Here is an 18,999-nt window from a genome sequence, read left to right as displayed (position 1 = left end):
TTCATGTATTATCCCTCCCAGTTTAGGATTCAGTGAGGATAATTCAAGCCTTTTAAATGAATAAAAATAGAAAAAGGATGACATGTAAAATGGGAAAAGTTTACATGAAATGAAATGAACATCATTTCTGACTACAAATCAATACAATTGGTAATGAAACTGTTTTCGATCCGATTTAAAATCCAAGCAAAACAACTCCTGGTGTTTCAGGCTTGGAAATCAAATCCTGGTTTAACATCTGACTCAGAAATCCTCAACCTCTCTTGGAATCCGTATTCAAAACCTTAGCCTGTGTCTGAAATCCTAATTTGACACCAAAAACCCGGGTTGAATGCACCAGCCAGATTTGAAACCTGAATTTAGAACCCTAACTTGGTTATTTGACTAACTAAAGCCTATTATAATACCAAAATCCTTTTTCCGTCCATCCATCCATTTACTAACGCTTATCCGGGCAAAAATCCTTGTTTGTCATTTTAACCATAAATGTGGCTTCAAACTATAATCTAATAACCTAAAAACATTTTTAAAACAATCCTAAATTCAAAGCCTAACACTTTTTTTGAAACTATAAACCTTGTTTGAAACCTTGACATATTTTATTTTAGTGAAGGTTTAGGCTTATAATAAGGGTTTAAAAGTATAACTGACTACACTTAAGTATTAAAAAATACCCGCAATCTGGGTGGAATTCCCGAAGTAGTGAACATATTTTTAAAAATGTGTTACTTAGGTTTTAAGGCTATAAAGCCCCTCTAAAAAAAATATGAAATTGCACAAAATAATAAATAAATAAATAATCCTGCAAAAACAAAAGCCACGAAAGGTGAACCATGTTAAAGCGGGGGAACGCTGCATTTCTTTCTTTCTTTTTTTTCTTTAACCGTCAAATGTATTCTTCAGCCAATGAGGCTCAATGGCAAAATCTACTGCAAGTTTGTTAACACTTGATGATGACCGGAAGCATAATAACCAGGAAAAAACTGTGTATGCGTGTGGGGGCGGGTGTTTTTTTTTGTTCCCAGCCGACCTGTGGTGAACCGCGGCTTGACCGCCGGCTCCATCAGCGGGAAGGAGGACGAGGCCGGGGAGGACTGCGCCCTGGACAGGGGCCGGTGGGCCGCCAGGCTGACCGACAAGCCGGCCGCCTCCATGGACGCCCGGTAGCTCCTCAACTGCTGGATCCGCTGCTGCTCCAACAGCAGGGCCTGCTGCTTGCACGCACAAACACACACACACACAAACACACACACTCTCCTCAGACGAGTACACACACGTCGATCGTCGGGATTGTCAGTGTCACTTGCCGCTTGTTTATTTGTCATTCTTGCGTTTTAAAAAGTTGCCACCTGTGGACATTGTTAGTAGTTTGCGATTCACAATTTCACACTGGGGGGAATTATTATTATTATTATTTTTACTGCGCCAGATCCTCGGTTAATAGGAAAGTAGTAATTGGCGGCAAAGAAGCATTGTAATCACGACATCTGTAAACCATTTATTTTGTCGTAAGAGGAGTTTGAACGCATATGAAATTCTCTTTGGTAACAGCTTGTGGTTTAAGTATTGTGTAATGTGGAGGCAGGTGGCGGACTGGTCATCTCCCAACCCTAAGGTCGTGGGTTCGATCTCCAGCCCTTGTGTCCTTGAGCAAGACATTGAACTGCTCCTGATGCTGTGCTATCAGGAGGTGAATACGGCGACAGTGTTAAAGGGGCTTTGAGTACGTAGAAAGCCAATTGACCAATATCGTCAATTCTTAAAAAAAAATAAAAATAGGGTGACTCACAGCTTTTCAATGATTCGCAAGCAGAAATGTAGTGCCTGCTTTTTAGGCACATTCAGCCTGGAAGTGGGGACTGCATGTTATCTCTATTGCCACAAGATGGCGCCCTAGGCACAAAATCGAATCTGTGATTCCAGATGGCAGCTGCCAAATTGAAGCATGCATGAGTTGAAAGAAAAGTTTTTAAAAGTCGGTGGAAAGACAAACTGTGAATTTTAAATGCACAGAAAACCGATTTGAGCGCAGAGAATGATTTTCAACAAACGAGACAAGTCTTCAATTAAGTGCCCTCATCGGCCATTCGTAACAGTTGACGTCCCATCTGATGGAAACGTAAGCCGAATGTTGGCGCGTGATGGGATGCGTTTGTTTTCCACTCGACAAGTCAAGTCATCAAGCGCTCCTGCGTTTGCCGTCCCGAGAGGCGTGTCCGCTTACACTTACGGGCGCCATGGCGACAGCCAGAGGAGCGTCTGATTGAATTTAGCTGAGCACGGCAGGGACGGGCGAGACAGGAAGAGGATGCGGCGTCCCGACTGCGTTACGGGAGCACGTGTGTGTGCGTGTGCGCGTGTGTTCGTTTGCGGGCCGGAAGATGTTATCGCCGCCGCTTGACTCCAGAAACAAACAGGATCCGTTGGTGTCATCTCTTTTTGGCTTACAGTTTTGCAAATGAGATCAGAAAAAATATCATGAGCACAATTTGCTGAGATGAAATACAAGGCAAGTATGTAAAAGCTGATCATGATCGTTCATTGTCAACAATTCTTCCGTCACGTTTTTCCCCCCCGAACAATATTGTGTAAGCGTCAAGAAATGTTATTCACTTGTGCTCTCTCACTAACTAACCCAAAAATATTTTTCATAATGAAATCAAATGAAAATGAAAATTGTACATTTCTAAAATTAATTAAAGCAAAAACATTCTTTGTTTTCGTCTTTGTCAATTCATATCAAATGTGAGCTTAAGGAGTTAATTTTAAATTTAAAACTTATTTTGGTATTGCTGTTCGTCCATACAAAAGACGGACGGTCAAACAGTTTACTTTATTATACAATATTTATAATTGCCTTATTTTTTTGTAACTGGCACCTAACAAATACTTATTTAAAAAAAACAAACAAATATAAAACTAACAAAACTGTATTAAAATGAAGCGTTTTTGAAAAATAAAATATATAAATAAAATAAAAATAAAAATATGAATAAATATTAAATACACTAAAAAATAAATGATGTAAATAATAAATGAATGAATGAATTAAAAAAATAAAAATGAATTTGTATTACCTGAGGAAAATGCATAAACTGCACCCAGGAAGGTAGAACTTTTTGACTGTGAGGCAGAAATGCTAACCACTATGACACCGTGCTGCTACTGCCTTGCATAATTTCCCAGTGCAAATAAAACTGTCAGTATAGTTAAAGAGTGTGAATGTGGTGTTTTATTGTCCATCTGCCTTTCTGCTTGCTCCCACTGACTTCATTAAAACAAAACAAAAAACCCCCTAACATTAAAGTAGTGAAAAAAAAACCCCTCAGTGTTGCATAATAAGAGCGAGAGATTGTGAGACGGGATTCTGGTTTGGTGACCTCACCTGTCGGAAGAGGAGCTCCTGCTCAGCCTGCCTCTCCTCCTGCTCTTGAGGGTCGAGGGGCTCCTGCTTGATGGCCAGGGAGGAGCAGAAGGACGGCGACGTTGACGACGAGGAGGCGGAGAGACCCTGGTGCTCCCGCAGTTCCTCTTCCGTCTCCTCCGGGTGGCTCTGGTGCTGCCTCGACGACACGGACGCGGCCGAGCCGGCAGCTGAGCTCTGCTCGCCCGGTTTGGACATCATCTGAGCAGAAAACACAATGTGGGAAACGTGACTAGGGTCAATTATTTTTTTGTTTCGTCATGTAAATTCAGGTTGAAATACGAGGGAAGCAACGTTTGTTTTTTTTTTCTCCACGTTTTTCAAGATACGAGCCATCGTTATGTTTTTAAAACAAGCATCAAGCTCGACCTCAATAAAGCCTGTATTTCTTAAAGCTAACACATAATGGGGAACGCCAAACTAACAAAACTAGCATAGTAAATAGTTCAACAATGACAACAATGCCTACCGCGCCCCCCCTCTGTTGTAAAGTTAAACAAACACTAAATAATAACAAAGATATGTAAAACAGGCAAATTATCTGCCCGTAAATGATACCTTTCTTGTCGTAAACTGTAAGCAGGGATGTGATTTGACCAAAGTGAAATTATCTGAAAATTTAGCCGGGGGTCTGGGGGCCGCTGGCACCCAGCTAGGTCCAGGGCAGTGCCCAGTGGGGATGGGGGGGGGGGGGGGGGGGGGGGAGCATGAACAAATAATTATATCATGACCAAATGAAAAGTAACTCATATTAGAGCATACCACAAATGTCTTTGTTATAGCAGAAGATGTTATCTGTCGGAGTCATGTGCATACACAATGAACTACTATAAAAAAATAAAAATAAAAAAAATAAATAAAAAATAAAATAAAATAAAAAAATTGATTTTTTTTGGGGGGGGGGGGGGTAAAAAAAGCGGAATTCCGCGAATTAGCGGAAAAATCACATCCCTGTGTAAGGGACCAAAACAAGTTATTTTCTTCATTGCACATGTTTTAATTAATCGGCCAATTAACCAGTTAGCAAAATTTTATTTTGCCAAATATCGCGCATCTGCCTAAAAAAAGTCCATACCTATTACTGCAACTTACTGAGTCAGCTAAGAAATTCTTCTTCGTGTATTGTTTGTGTGTATTATACTGCCCCCAGGTGGCCACAATGTCCATTGTATTGTAAGCAGAAACTGTGGCAAGAACTGCGTAATTCTTGATTTTCTTGATGTATGTCATTACTGTATGTTTTTGCAAAGCACAATATTCTAGAGTTCTGTGTTTCTTATAAAATAATAATATTTAATAATAAAATAATAATAAAAAAATGCATGGAAAAAAAGGAAGAATTAGTCAAGTGAGGTCACATTCAATTCTTGGTGCAAGGTGCAAATAATGACGACAAAAGCGGATCCTGTTTTTAATCACTCAAAAGTTGTCTGATCACTCCCAACGACAAACATTCATTACCAAGCAAAGCGGATCCGTTCTCAGAAAGAACTCTTGTTTGTTTCGAGACTCATGAGCGAATCCCTGTGTTCTATTCCAAATTAAGTACGGCTAACATGCCCGGGCCTGCGTGAAAGGAAAAACACCGAGCAAATGATAGCAGGGCTACAAAAACCACACCAGGAAGTAGAGAAAGTTTTTTTTTTTTTAAAGAATCTTTGTGTGATCGAGGTATTAGTCTATCATCGAGTACCTTGTGTAGGTCATAAATGGAGCGGCTCAGTGTTTGTGCACGCAACACACGTGCGCGCACGCACGCACGTACGCACCCCTAGAAAGACACACACACTTGGCTGGCATATTGCCCAGGGAACAGTTCATTGACGTCAGAGCGCAGCCTCTTGCCTCATCCCTGTCCCTCTTTTCCAAACAAACTCCAAACAGCCATTCACTCCCGCAACACTGATTCGCAGCCCGCCCTCTTTTCTCTTCCCTCGCTCGACCACCTTCACAGCGCAGGAAAGAGCGGCCTTTGTCAAAACCCACACACTGCACACGCCGGCTGAACCGAGTGGAGCAAAGTTTCGCCCGATAGAGAAGACTGTTGAAATGGATGAAAGAGCAGTTGAAAGGAAGAGTCCCGTTTAGTGCTCAACTTCACTGCTGCGGGTCATAATCATGTGAAAAAACCCCAATAAAAAATAAGTCTGTGTTAGCCAAAATACCAGTTTGTGACCAGAAAGCAACATGTTTGTGGAAAACCCTCGTCAAGCACTTTTGTGACATCTCAAACTTTTAACTCTTTGACTGCCAGACGTTTTCAGAAAAGGAATGCCGTGGGTGTCAACCGATTTAAGCATTTTTGACTGATCTTTCAAGGTCCACAGAAAAGTATGTGTTTGGACTATGGAAACACACATACTACCAAATGAAAGATTGGACTCTCATCTTTCATCAGAAAAAAAAGTTTGTTTCTACCTTATTCCGTTTTTCAGTAATCAACAATAGAAAATGGTTAGTTTCACCTCTGTTTTGAAAAAAACGTCTTTTAACGTCTTTGGCACTCCATAGGATTTTACTAAACGTTATTTAACGTTTTTGGCAGTCAAAGAGTTCAAACTTTCTCTCCCTCATAATCGACGTCATAAGGCGAGATTTACACCCTAATATTATACCTTCTACTCAAAATAATCCAAAGCGGCGCACTAACGCCATCTACAGGGATCTGTTAGTCACTACAGTGGTTAACAAACCGGAAGTTGGAAGACCAGCTGGGTGAGACCCTCCTCCGCCCCTCCCCATTGAAAACCGTATCCGACAAATATAGCCGTCAGTAGGGCTGTGCAATTCATCGAAATTCAATTACAATTTCAATGACTCCACAATTACAAAATCAACATAATCCTAAAAAAATATATTAATACTAATCATGAGTTGTTTGAATTGTTTAAATTTATAGTATTTGCACCTTTTTATTTTATTTTGAAATAACACATTTGGGGTTTTTTTTCAGCCAAAAGGAACTTGCATAGTTGTAATTTCAAAGAATTTTATTTGTCTTTTTTTTTTTTTTTACGTTGAAACATTTTCTTGTTTTGTACTAAAAAATAAATAATTGTCCTAATCGTGATTTCAATTATTGTGGGAATGCTGGAAGCAATTCTTTATTCTCCATACTTTTTTGCCGTGCAATAACTCCCCACATAATACATCCGATTTACAGCGTTCGAATTTCAACTTGCTTCAAAAATTCCCGCCTTCCGGGGTATTTATCGTCTGATTCCACAATACTTCCAGTATTGGCACATTTTAACGTTAATTAAATATCAACTTTTCCTCACTTATTTTCAATGGGACTGACATTGAACTAAGTCCCACTTTCCACACCCACTTCTGAGCAGCATTACCAGTTGTCTAATTCTGCTTATTGGCGCATTTGGTAAATTGTCTTATCCAGTAACCAGGAGGTCGCGGGTTTGAATCCCACCTCCGCAAATATATCCATGGCAATTATGCTATGGGATATAAATGTATACCAACTGACTATCATAGATCCACTTTTCCATGTAAATGAATGGAGGGTACTTTCAGATAACACTTTTACATATAAATGTCAACATAATTCCTCTTTTAATTGACTTCATAAGCATTCAGCTATTAGCATTTAGCTTCTAGCATTCCCAAGCAATTTCTGCAGAAATTGCACTTTAGTCTAGTTACCAGTATAATCGTGATGAATATTTTCTTCATAATTGAGCAGCCCTAGTCATCGGTGGCAGTGAATGAGTTAAGCACTAGTTAAGCACTAGTTAAGGTTGTCAAGAGAGCAAAAATAGTCCAAATGAATGATTCATGAAACCAATCCAGCATCTTTTTGTGGAGAGACTTGAGAAGCCGAGGGGTTAAGAGGTGTTAAACAACCGAAGTCAATGAAGCCTTCAGGTAATTCAGTGTCGCCCCCTCATACACACACGCACGCACGCGCACGCACGCACACACACGGATTCCTACAAAACAACCTTGTCCCTCGCCCAAGTCTCATTTACACCTCGCATATACTGAACTGTACATACGCACACCAGCGCACCACACGCGCCCACCATCATTAGGGTGAGTCACATTTCCTGGAAGCCATACACGGAGGCAGCATCGCCGGGAGAACAGTTGCCGTGGCGACCAAGAGAACACACACACATGCACAAGCGCACACACGGAAGAAATGCTCAGGAGACGTTTCTGATTGCCCGCTGTACATTCTGATGTGGAAACATTCGGCATTTGGGCATCACGCACATGGAAGATGCTTGGGAGAAATAAAACGTGTGTCTTGGTTCATAATTACATCATTATCTTGTGGACAAGTACAATGAAAATAAAATGAAAATAAAGCCTATAAATATATCAAATGGCAGGATAGGCAAACTTTCATGTTCTTGGGCCACATTTGAATTTTAAATAATTTGTAGGTGAGATTAAAAAAAAGAGGAGTAAAATACATAAAATAGTTTATTTGAATGTTCAAATAATTCAATATCAGTTTTTAATTTTACAATTTATGATTCATTCAATGGACAAATACACTCAGTCAATGAAAAAAAAATACAAATGAAAAAAAATAATCAACTACAAATAGTAAAATAATAATATAATAATATTAATAATAAAAATATAATGGAAAAATAATAACAATAATATTATTTGAATGATAAAATAATGAATGCTCAATTTTTAATTTGACAATTCATAATTAATTTTATGGACTAATGGAAGAATGAATGAATGAAAGATTACATTAAAAAAATGAATGAAAAAAATGAATAAACCCCAAAAATTGTGGATGTGATTTAAAAAAAGAATTGTAAAATATATTAAATAGCTTATTTGAATGATGTAATAGTTCATGCTCACTTTTTAATTTGACAATTTACAATTCATTTAATGCACAAATGCACCAAGTCAATGAAAAACGACATCAAAAGTACAAAAGAAAAAAAATAGAAAAAAAATTGTTGAAATAGCAAAATATGTCAAATGTCTTGTTGAACGATGAAATAATAATCCCTGCTCACTTTTATTTTTACAATTGATAATTCAATTAATTGTAATTAACTGTGGCCAGACGGGCAAAGTCATTTGTAGATGATGTGAAAAAGTCAAATGCGTAATGGGTTTATGTATGGGCTAACAAGTCATTTGTAGATTACATTTAAAAAATATATCGAATATAAATCACCAAGAGCTCAATATCGTCCCTCTAGTTGTGATTGGTGGTGGATTGAGGCGCCGGTCGGTACCTTGTTGATGATGTGCTGCTGGTGCTGGAACTGCTGCTTGTGCTTCTCCAGGAACTGCTGGTGTTGCTGCTGGACCACCAGCTGCTGCAGGGCCTGGGCCTGGCCGCACTGCTGCTGCGGCAGGGGGGCCGACTGGGTTCGACCCAGAGGGTGATGGCCCCGCGCCAGCTTGGACATTGAAGGCGACGGGAGCGGGAGGCCGCTTAAGCCCACTGCGGAACACAAAAGCGCAAGTGCGGTCGGGAGGGCAGGCAGGACCACTTGCAGAAGAAAGATGGCGGTTGGGTCGGCGTTTGTGCATACAATCGTTGTTTTGGAAAACTTTTTGCTGTCGTGCCAGTGGAATGTTTGTACTTTATGATGTTTTATCCTTTGGTGAAATTTGACACCAAAGTATTTATGCTTTCTTTGGGGTCATTGCTTAAAATCAGCAACTGAATTAATCACCTATTTGCGAATGCCTTTTATGGCGGACCAAAATAAATAAATGGCGAAATAAATGACTAAAAGTAAAAATAAAAACGGATCTAAAAAAAATATCATTCAAAAATTAAATAAAATTTTTAATTTTGCCAATTTCGGTCCATACCGCCAGGACGAAATGTTATTCAAATGAGGGGGCGGTCCTAAGCCGGTCGGCGAACAAGGAAATCTCGCCGGCTTCCATTGGTGAACTCCAGCAATGGACGACTACCTTGTCCACTGTCACCACAACTTATGACTTGAGTCGACAGTTTGCAACGGCGGAGTCCAACCCAAGACACCACTTAGGACCGCCCCCTCATTTGAATTAACATTTCGACCTGGCAGTATGGACCAAAACTGCCAAAATTAATAAATGACTAAAAGTAAAAATGAAAACAAATGTAACATTTTGAACACAAACATCATGCAAATCAACTTGCGATTGTGATTGGTTAGTTAAGAACCAATCATGAACCAGAAGTGTTGACATCATCCGAATGATGCGTTTTGATTGGTTTAGACACGCAAGTATGTCACGTCCACTGCAATCATCTACGGGTGTGAAGGGGTTAAGCAGGACATTTGACTTATTCAGTGTAACATTTTTCTTTCAGCAAAATCGTGATACTGACTGATTTTGGTGACTACATTACATTTTATACAGTTAATTCCGAGGTTGAGATAACTACAAATAATATTGATTGATTTATGCAATTAGCGTCCTTGTTTTTGTTGTCTGTCTAGTGAGAAAGACAAATGTTTAATTTGACATTCCTTCAACCTAATTAAAACTCATTCAGTGCCAATTTTAGACCCTCCTTTACGCTAGCATGTTTGTTCTTTCCCCAAAATAAATAAATAAACATGTATCTGGGATTGAATGAGAAATACTATAAAGGCTTTGAAATTACGGTAAATTATTCTTCTTCCAACCAACATGCTCAAAAACTCACTAGTGTTTGCAAATGGTAAAAAAAAAAAAAGAGGAAAAAAAAGGCATTTCATTTCAATTCACTAATTAGCACTCCAAGGAAAATTGTTTCCAACTTTTTTCTTTCAAATTAATGACTGGTGTCTATCATAAGCAGACACACCAAAAAAGTTGAAGAAGAATCTCTGCTAAAAGGCCCATTTTTATGTAAGATGGGCAAATCATGGTGTCAAAATATCTTCATCGTTTGGAGGATTTACTGTGAAAACGTGGCCGCAGGGTCCGATTTTTCATTGCTTGCGGCTTGAATGAAAAGCGAAAGACTTACAATCTGGAAGCTAATTTCATTTACGGCAGCGGGTCCGATTGTACTCCGGCGAAGACTGACCCATTGGACTGTGGCTCTGCTCCAACAGCACCATGTGTTGCAGGAGGGGGGCATGGCCAGCTGCACCGCCTGCCGCCGCCCCCTCTCGGTCCAGACCTGAAGAAGCCAAGTAGGCAGGCAAGTGGGCAGCGGGCAGGAAAGGGGGGGTCAAAGGAATGCCCTTCTGCAAGGCGGCAGGCAACGCCAGGCGGCTCTCCGCATCTTGATGTCCTGATATTGCCTGCAAGAAAAAAAGCCAGACATTGTTGAGACGCAAAAGGAAGTCAAATCAGACATTCCGAAAGGAGGAAAATCAGGACATAAAAGCAGGAGGAAGCAGCAGCAAAATACATCACACATGAATGTCAGACTTTTTCAATGTACTCAAAAGAGACGTTTCTTTCAATATTGTTCAGAAATCTGTAAATTTGTAGGTGAGATTTAAAAAAAAAAAAAAGAAGAGTAAAATACATAAAATAGTTTATTTGAATGTTCAAATAATTCAATATCAGTTTTTAATTTTACAATTTATGATTCATTCAATGGACAAATACACTAAGTCAATGAAAAAAAAATACAAATGAAAAAAAATAATCAATTACAAATAGTAAAATAATAATATAATAATATTAATAATAAAAATATAATGAAAAAATAATAACACAATGCTCAATTTTTAATTTGACAATTCATAATTAATTTTATGGACTAATGGAAGAATGAATGAATGAAAGATTACATTAAAAAAATGAATAAACCCCAAAAATTGTGGATGTCTGTGAAATCTTTCGAAATCTGTTTTAGTGCACACGTCACTGTTGCCAACATAATCCAACCAATTGATATGAATATATGAAAATGTGGACGAGGTGGCATGATGATTGCACAGATGCACATTAGGCTGCCCCGAGGTTATTTTAGTTCACAAAAACAAACGAAAAAATGCAATTAAAATTCATAAAACAATTTCGTCGACTAAATAAAAGAAAAACAAAAATGCCTTTTAAAAAATGAAAACCAACTGAAACTACTACAATTATAGCGAAAATGTCCTTTGTTTTAGTCTTTGGTAATCAATTGAATGCATGCGCCTTTGGTGGGTTAGGGTTAGGGTTAGGGTTAGGGTTAGGGTTAGGGTTAGGGGTTAGGGTTAACCGGAATAAACACACAAGTGAGGTTATCTAGCAGCATAACGTTCACACAGCAGACAGACTGGGGTCGAAAATTAACGCATTCACTGCCATTGACGGCTGTAGACGTCAAAAAATCATTTTAACTATTTCTATTAGTTTAACTTATTTTTTTTTAACTTTTGTTAACAAGAGTATGAAAACCTAGAAGAAAAATATTGTACATTTCGAACAGATATAAAACGCGTGATTAATCGTGAGTTAACTAGTGAAGTCGTGCGATTAATTACGATTACCAATATTAATTGCCTGTCGCCCCAAATTTTTTATCTTTTCTTTTTTTAAATCTTTTTTTTTTTTAAAGAATAAAAAACTATAAAAAATTAGGGGCGTCAGGTGATTTTTTAAAAATTTTTTATTGTAATTAATCGCATGACTTCACTAGTTAACTCACGATTAATCACAAATTTTATATCTGTTCGAAATGTACCAAAAAAAAAAATTCTAGATTCTCTTACTCTTGTTAACAAAAGTAGAAAAAAAACGTTAAACTAATAGAAATAGTTCAAATGAATTTCTGGCAGTGAATGAGTTAATAGGTAATGTGAACGCAAAAATATCGGAATTGAGCATTAAGACCTGCAGTGAGAACGTATCCTTCTTAGCATGGTGTTGACGCTTTGCTGATTATTCCATTCACTGTATAACAGCGCACGTGTACTTACAGCGCTTCCAGGACATGTAGCCGGCAGCCCCAGGGTAATGTTGGGCAGGGAAGGGGAGGTGTAAAGTGAGAGATGGCTGACGGAACCGTCCCTCGAAACCAGACGCTGAAGCAGGGACGTCTGAATGAGGACACGCGTACACGGCAGCGGGTTCAACATGTTTGGGTACACTCTACGTGCGTTCACACATTCAGATGAGAAGTGCTCGTGGTGTCACCTCTCCCGGGCTGCTGGAGATGGGAAAGCCGTTCTCGTGGGGGATATTACTGGAGCTGTTGTTGGGGGAGCTGGGACCCGAGCCGGGAGCACTGCTGCATGCAGAGTCTGGAAGAAAGACAAAAGATATTTGGGATGCTTTTGACTGGGGCCCGGCCCATATGGAGAGTTTCAGGCAGATGTCAATTGCAATGTTTGGCAGAAGACATTTCAGATAACCCCTTCATTGGCTGAGTACTTAAAGAAATAAATCATTACTTTTTTGGGCCACTTAATTCTTACAATAAAGATATGAATTGCAGGAAGAACATTTGATTGTATTACTTACCCCCAAAAATAAATTTTGGGGTGTGGGGTTGATGCTTAAATGTCACTATCTCTATGTGTTAATGTGTAAAAAAAAAATAATAAAAAAATAAATAAATAAATAAATAATAAAAAAAATAAAAAAAATAAAAATAAAAAAATAAATAAATAAACAAAACAAAAAAATAATCTAATCGGCCAATATTTACTGATTAAATCTGCATTTACACAGTTGGTCCAAGTGCCCCATTTTAATGTGTATATACGATTTTTGTTTATTTTCGGATTATAACACGTTTCTTTGGGCTAAAGCAGGTGGTAGTATTGCACCAAAGAAGAAATGGAAGAAGAAGAAAAAGTAGTCGCGGCAACTATTTTAACTAACTAATTTTAGTTAGGCAACTAATTTAATATTTCGCATGCAGCTTCTGCCACACCACAGATTTGCCATTTACGGCACCAAAAGGTGAAATAACTGACCAAGATTTTACCTTTGGCCACAATAAGACGTGGGATTCTATTTAAGGTAAGCTCTTTTAAACTAAAAACAAAAAAAACTTTCCATAGTTAGAAGCAGCTGTTTTGAATCCAAATGATGCATCAATTACTTTGTGTGTCCAGTATTTCAAATATGGGGTCGATCTGATCCGCGCGTTAACGCTGCGCTCACGTTAGCAGTCGTCCGCTAGCAATCAGACATCTGCGTTCGCAACACCTGATTCCGCTTTGGGTTCATGAACTCCAGAGCAAAACATGGCAATCGTGTCCCGTGGAGTCAAACGTTGGAAACGCACTCACCGGCAATATCCAGGGAGCGTTTCTTGACCGCCGGGACGGGGCCGTCTTTCCTGCGGAGGAGGGGACTGCTGCGGCGTTCCGTCACCTTCTGCTTTAGCCGCGAGCGGAGCTTCAGGTTGGGTTCGGAGGCTGCAAGGAACACAAGGACGGAATTAACGAGAGCCGCTAAACGCCGATCACATTTGGGGCCAAAAGGAACGATTTTGAATGGAGCCCCATTGAGACGACCCGCGTCAAGCTGCGACGGCCCCGCAAATGACACGATGTCTTTATGTTGAGGTTCAAGTTTGTGACTCGCTGCGCTTGCTGGAGGGAAAAGCCTCTGCGTCGGCCGACTGTACAGCTGGAATGGTGGATGCTGGCCAGCCTTGACTTTTTTTTTTTCCCTCTGTCAGAAAAGTGCAAACAGAAGGAGCTTTCTTCTCTTCTCTGGCAGCTTCCTTTTGCTTAATTGCTTGACTCGAACCGCTCAAAAAAAACGTTTGACCTCCAAGCTCTTCCCACAGTTTTGTATCTCGTGGACCCTTCGACATTCCAAAAAAGAGTTTTATATTGACTCGTCCAAGACAGCTAGGCATGCCACTCTTCAATTGTATGCTTGTACAAATTGCTCCCAAAAACGTATAAATACGTTCTATTTTACGTATTGCCAGACGTATTTATACATTTTATGTTTTTTTATGCTAGAGCATACAGAAGGCTTTGATGCAGCCTCTGAACTGAAAAAAATGCGTGAAGCAATGATAGTTATTACAAAAACGGCCAGCAGGTGGCAGCAGACTATAAGACATCAACTAGCTATATTTTAATGCTAATTGCTGCAAAACCGAAACAGATAGAAATATACTTTTTTCCTGATGAAAGAAGAGACTCTAATCTTTCTTTTGGTAGGTTCCATGTTTTTAAGGCAATAGAACACAATATTCTGTGGGTCTTGCAAAATCAGTCAAAATCCAATAAAACAGCCATGGAGCGAAGGGGGTTGCTTCAGTGAAACTGGCTGGGAGTGAATGAGTTAATATGGGTGGCTTTTACGAGTATCTGATTGGCATAAGGCTAGTCACTCGACTTTGATCACATCGGTCGACAAAAAAAAAAAAACTTTATTCGAATAAAGGTTTCTTTTAGCTACAGTAGTTCTCTCTCATTTTAAAACACTGATTACAATGATGCTACATTTATCTGTGCATCAGCAAAAGGAAAAGACTGTAGTCCCTGAAATCTGCAGTGCACCAATTTCCTGACTTTGGTGGTCACATTGCATTAAACTAAAAAAAGAAAATGACAAACCAAAAAAAAACAAAAACTTAGGCTAAGGAAAGGAGGGAAGGACTTATGAGTGGATCGGAGAGGAGAGAGTCAAGGTTCAATTTGTGCATCCTTAGCAATAAAGGACCAAATGGAGTAGGGGAGAGAAAAAAAATGAGACAGAAGAAGAAGTGGAGGATTAAAGGGAGGTCGAGGGAGGCACTCGCCGCCACGAGTGTGTTGGTCTCGGGGCACCGTGACTTTGACGGCCGTTAATGCCGAGTGGGCAAAAGCAGACCAGCGTTCACGCGTGCAAAAGCCGCTCGCTCCGTGCTCAGGGCCCACACGGCTTTTACTGCTGACACTGGCGCTTTGACTCACCTCCATTCGTCTCTTGCGCTAATTCCCCACCTCTCCCTTGCCCTTGGCATAACTTTCCCTCCTCTTCATTTTTTTCCCCAATCTCAGCAATACTTTTTCTAAAAATAACACCAGGAAAATATGGAATTTTCCACATTATTTCAAGTTGGCCGTTCTGTTGCTTCTCTTCACGGGTTTATTACTAATGGCACTAGTCTGACGCTCACACAGATGCTAATTAACTCGTTCACAGACGATTTTGAAAGCAGTTCCCCAATACGCCGGTCTTTGTCAAGACCCGCAGAACATTGTGATCTGTGACAACATACGCACCAAACCTAAATAAAGAAAGAAAGACTCTTCTTTCACCAGGAAAAAAGTTGGTAGCTTTCTAGCTAGCTAGCTAGCCGATACAGCTACTAAGAGCGGGTCATCTTTGCCAGCCTGTATTTCCTAAATGTCAAAATGTGAGTTTAATGACTTAATACCCGAGTGCACATATTCGTTTGCCCACGTGTGATGTGCTAGCTTGTTATTTAGGCTAGTATGCTAGCTAGCTAATAGCTACTCTTACTGAGCCTCATGTGACGCTAGTTTGTTTGTGTTGAATAATTTAATGACTGAATACAGTCGCCCCACCTCCTGGATAGTGCAGGCTAACTGCATACTAAAATACTCTATATGACATTTACATGCTCCTACATGTGCCCGAGTGTCCTTTGGAAACGATAATTGCATTTGTAGTAGGGCCCGACCGATATGCATTTTTTGAGGCCGATGCAAATACCAATTTTTGGCAGAAAAAAATACTGATTACTGATTAATAGAACTATTTTTAAAAATATATATAATGCATACATTGTGTACACAATTAAAGTGAGTACAGAAGAAAGTTGCGATTGAATTCTATTAAAATAACTCGTTTTTCACACATTGGGAAGAATTTGTGTTATCTTACCTGTGGGTGTGTGTTCCCACAGCATGTGTGTTATTTGAAGGAAAAACAGTCCCAAACAAAGTCGATGCTAACGTCCGGTTACCATTTAAAAGGGATCCTCCCCTTGCTTTTAGCATTAGCGCTAGGCTAGCGATGTTTTAATTAAAAACGAAGCATGTTTTGTATTTAAATATACAGTGGATGTTATTCGTATTGTCATATGTTTAGTTTTACAGTTAACTGTAAGTGGTTTGTCATAAAACAGCTTAAAGGACGCTTTGGGACGACAGCATAACCAGAATAACATACACTACACACATGCTAATGGCTAATGCTGTGCAAGCAAAATGGTGCATTTAGGGTACTTTCACAGCATCAGAAACTTCGATTTTTTCCCCCGATTTTAAGGGGAAACTATTCGGCCATTTGGCCCAATTGGCCGGTTGTTTTGGCATATGTTTGAAGGGCAATAATTGGCTGATTAATCGGTCGGGCCCTAATTCTGATTAGTTTCTTACTTTCAAACCTTTAGAATCGAAAGCAAATGTCATGAAAAGCATTTTCATTACACACAATGGATGTGAGCAAGCCCACAACAGTAACACATGAATTAGCTTCAGACAAAAAAACACATTTACGGACACTCACGCCTTACAATAATTCTACCTTGATGTCATAATTAGACCCTTAATACCTCAACAACGAGGGAGGAAATTGCCTCCATTAGACAAAACATATTGAGCGGTCTGTTGAGAAAAACGGCGAGTCCTGCCTGCGCGGCTTCGAGTCACGCGGGTTGAGTCATGCAGGGTTTCCAAAGAAAAGAAGCAGCAAGATGTGTAGCAATCAATAGTTTTGCCGAAACTCATCAGTCCAATTCCCAGAAACATCAGCAGTATGTCGGCAATTGATTTGAGACAACAGATTTGTCTCTTGTATATATTTTTTTTCGAGTAACTGTCGCAAATCAAGCGAGAGAATCCAATCTGCTTCAGGTGATCTCATCTTTTCTCTAAAACTAACAATGCCGGATATAGCCATGCCTCCTGTGGGTGCACGTCGTCGTCGTCGTCGTCGTAAACAAGGCCACATCCAAGAGCTGCCTGACATTTTCCCTCCGATCGTGTCAACTAAGTAGGCCTTTCTTGTGACCTGACATTGTTGAAATGAGCGGCATCCATTACTGGCCCTTTACAAAGCCCATCAAGGTAAACAAATGTGGTGGGTGGTAGGAAAAAGGGGCTGTTTTCCTCATTTACATTATAAATACTTCAAGATCTAGAAGAGAGATGAGAGGGCCATTGAGCATATTTTGAAATCCATTATCGTCCCGATTACAAACGCCTACAACAGTGTGGTCAAATATGATCTACTGTCGCATATGTGTGCATGTCCTATGCAATGCAACAAGTGATTGGCTTTTCTTTTTTTTTTTTTTTTTTTACACCAAATACAACCTTAAAAAACACTTAGGGCTGCAATTATCCCCGTGATGAGCAACATTAAAATACAGCATTTTAGTAGGCCAAAGTGTTCTATTCCTAAAAGCTATAATTGATTTCATATTATTGTAAGCCACTGAAACATTCTTCCATTTGAAATTTAAATATTTAAAATTTCAACATAAAGGAGCGGTTTCAGTATATTACCTATCGCATATTAACATTTTCACTGAAGCAACCCCCTTCGCTGTTTTACTAGATTTTGACTGATTTTGCGAGGCCCGCAGAATATTGTGTTCTATTGCTATCAAAAACATGGAACCTACTAAAAGAAAGATTAGAATGTCTTTTTCGGCGTTTTGCAGCAATTGGCATTAGCATTCACAAAGCTGTTGAAAACACTGACAAAAAGAGCTTGTTGCAACATGGCCCTGGTTGATCTCTTATACTCTGCTGTCATCTGTTGGCCATTTTTTGTAATAACTACCATTGCTTTAAGCGACCTCTTAAGGTAAGAGGTTGCATCAAAGCCTTCTGTATGTAAAAAAAACATAAAAAACATGTACCATGGCAATATTTAAAATAGAACGTGTTAATGCATTTTTGGGAGCAAATGAGTTAATTTTTATTTTTTGAGTTATTTTTTTATTTTTTGAGTTAATTTTTTATTTTTTGAGTTAATTTTTTATTTTTTTTCAAAATACCCAAAAGAAGCAAACATTATGTTGCAAATGTTATATTTAATCTTTGTCCGTGTTTTTTTGAAGATTTCCCACATCCCCACCCGCACCCCCCACCCCAATACATTTCAATTGGCGTCAATTATACATTTCTGCTATTTGTGGGCCCGGCTGGTCCCGATCCCCGACAAACTGTAGAATAAAAAACAAATAATAAATAATAATAAAAAACAACCAGCTCATTAAGGATTTTGGAGATGCGAGGTTTCCACCCCACAGCGATGTGACTGGTGAACCCGCCTCTCACCCAAAGTCATCTGGGATCGCTTCCAGCCCACCAGTCGCTCCACAAAGGATAAGCAGTCGAGAAATCGGATGGATGATGTCCTTTTAATCCAAAAATGAGTATACTGATTGTTGAGAGTAGAGCCCGTATGATACTTTTTTTTATCAATGAATGACCTCAAATGCCAAAAGTGTGTGTATGTGTGGGAGTGCGACAGCGGCGGAGAGCGTCGCGTCGTTCATGCGTCCATGCCGGCCAAACGGACTTCCTGGAAGCGCATTCAAAGTGCTTCTCTGTTTGCTCAGAGGCAGTATAGCAAAGCCTCTCACAGATTTTGGACAATACGCGCCTGTTGCACTTTGCTGCATGTCTGAGCTCACTAGACAGAAAATAATTCTCAGCATATCTATAATTCACATGGACATCACTAAAATGGGTCACCGCGGGGGA

General features: G+C 39.5%; 1 protein-coding gene across 4 annotated transcripts in view; it reads right to left on the bottom strand.

Moving 5' to 3' along the window:
- The window catches only part of LOC144060417 (histone deacetylase 4-like), a 110,545-nt gene that overhangs the window by 30,272 nt on the left and 61,274 nt on the right, over positions 1-18,999 (bottom strand). For all 4 annotated transcript variants that reach the window (XM_077579956.1, XM_077579954.1, XM_077579955.1 and 1 more), the window contains 7 exons: positions 13,597-13,725; positions 12,494-12,600; positions 12,277-12,396; positions 10,443-10,662; positions 8,659-8,870; positions 3,386-3,625; positions 1,031-1,211 (listed from right to left, as the gene is read on the bottom strand). In XM_077579956.1, coding sequence (XP_077436082.1) covers positions 1,031-1,211; positions 3,386-3,625; positions 8,659-8,870; positions 10,443-10,662; positions 12,277-12,396; positions 12,494-12,600; positions 13,597-13,725 — 1,209 coding nt within the window. The remainder of the gene's footprint in view (positions 1-1,030; positions 1,212-3,385; positions 3,626-8,658; positions 8,871-10,442; positions 10,663-12,276; positions 12,397-12,493; positions 12,601-13,596; positions 13,726-18,999) is intronic.

The sequence above is a fragment of the Vanacampus margaritifer genome, chromosome 11 (genome assembly GCF_051991255.1).
Source record: "Vanacampus margaritifer isolate UIUO_Vmar chromosome 11, RoL_Vmar_1.0, whole genome shotgun sequence".
In the NCBI taxonomy this organism is placed as follows: Eukaryota; Metazoa; Chordata; class Actinopteri; order Syngnathiformes; family Syngnathidae; genus Vanacampus; species Vanacampus margaritifer.
This window is presented reverse-complemented; position numbering and strand designations above follow the sequence as displayed.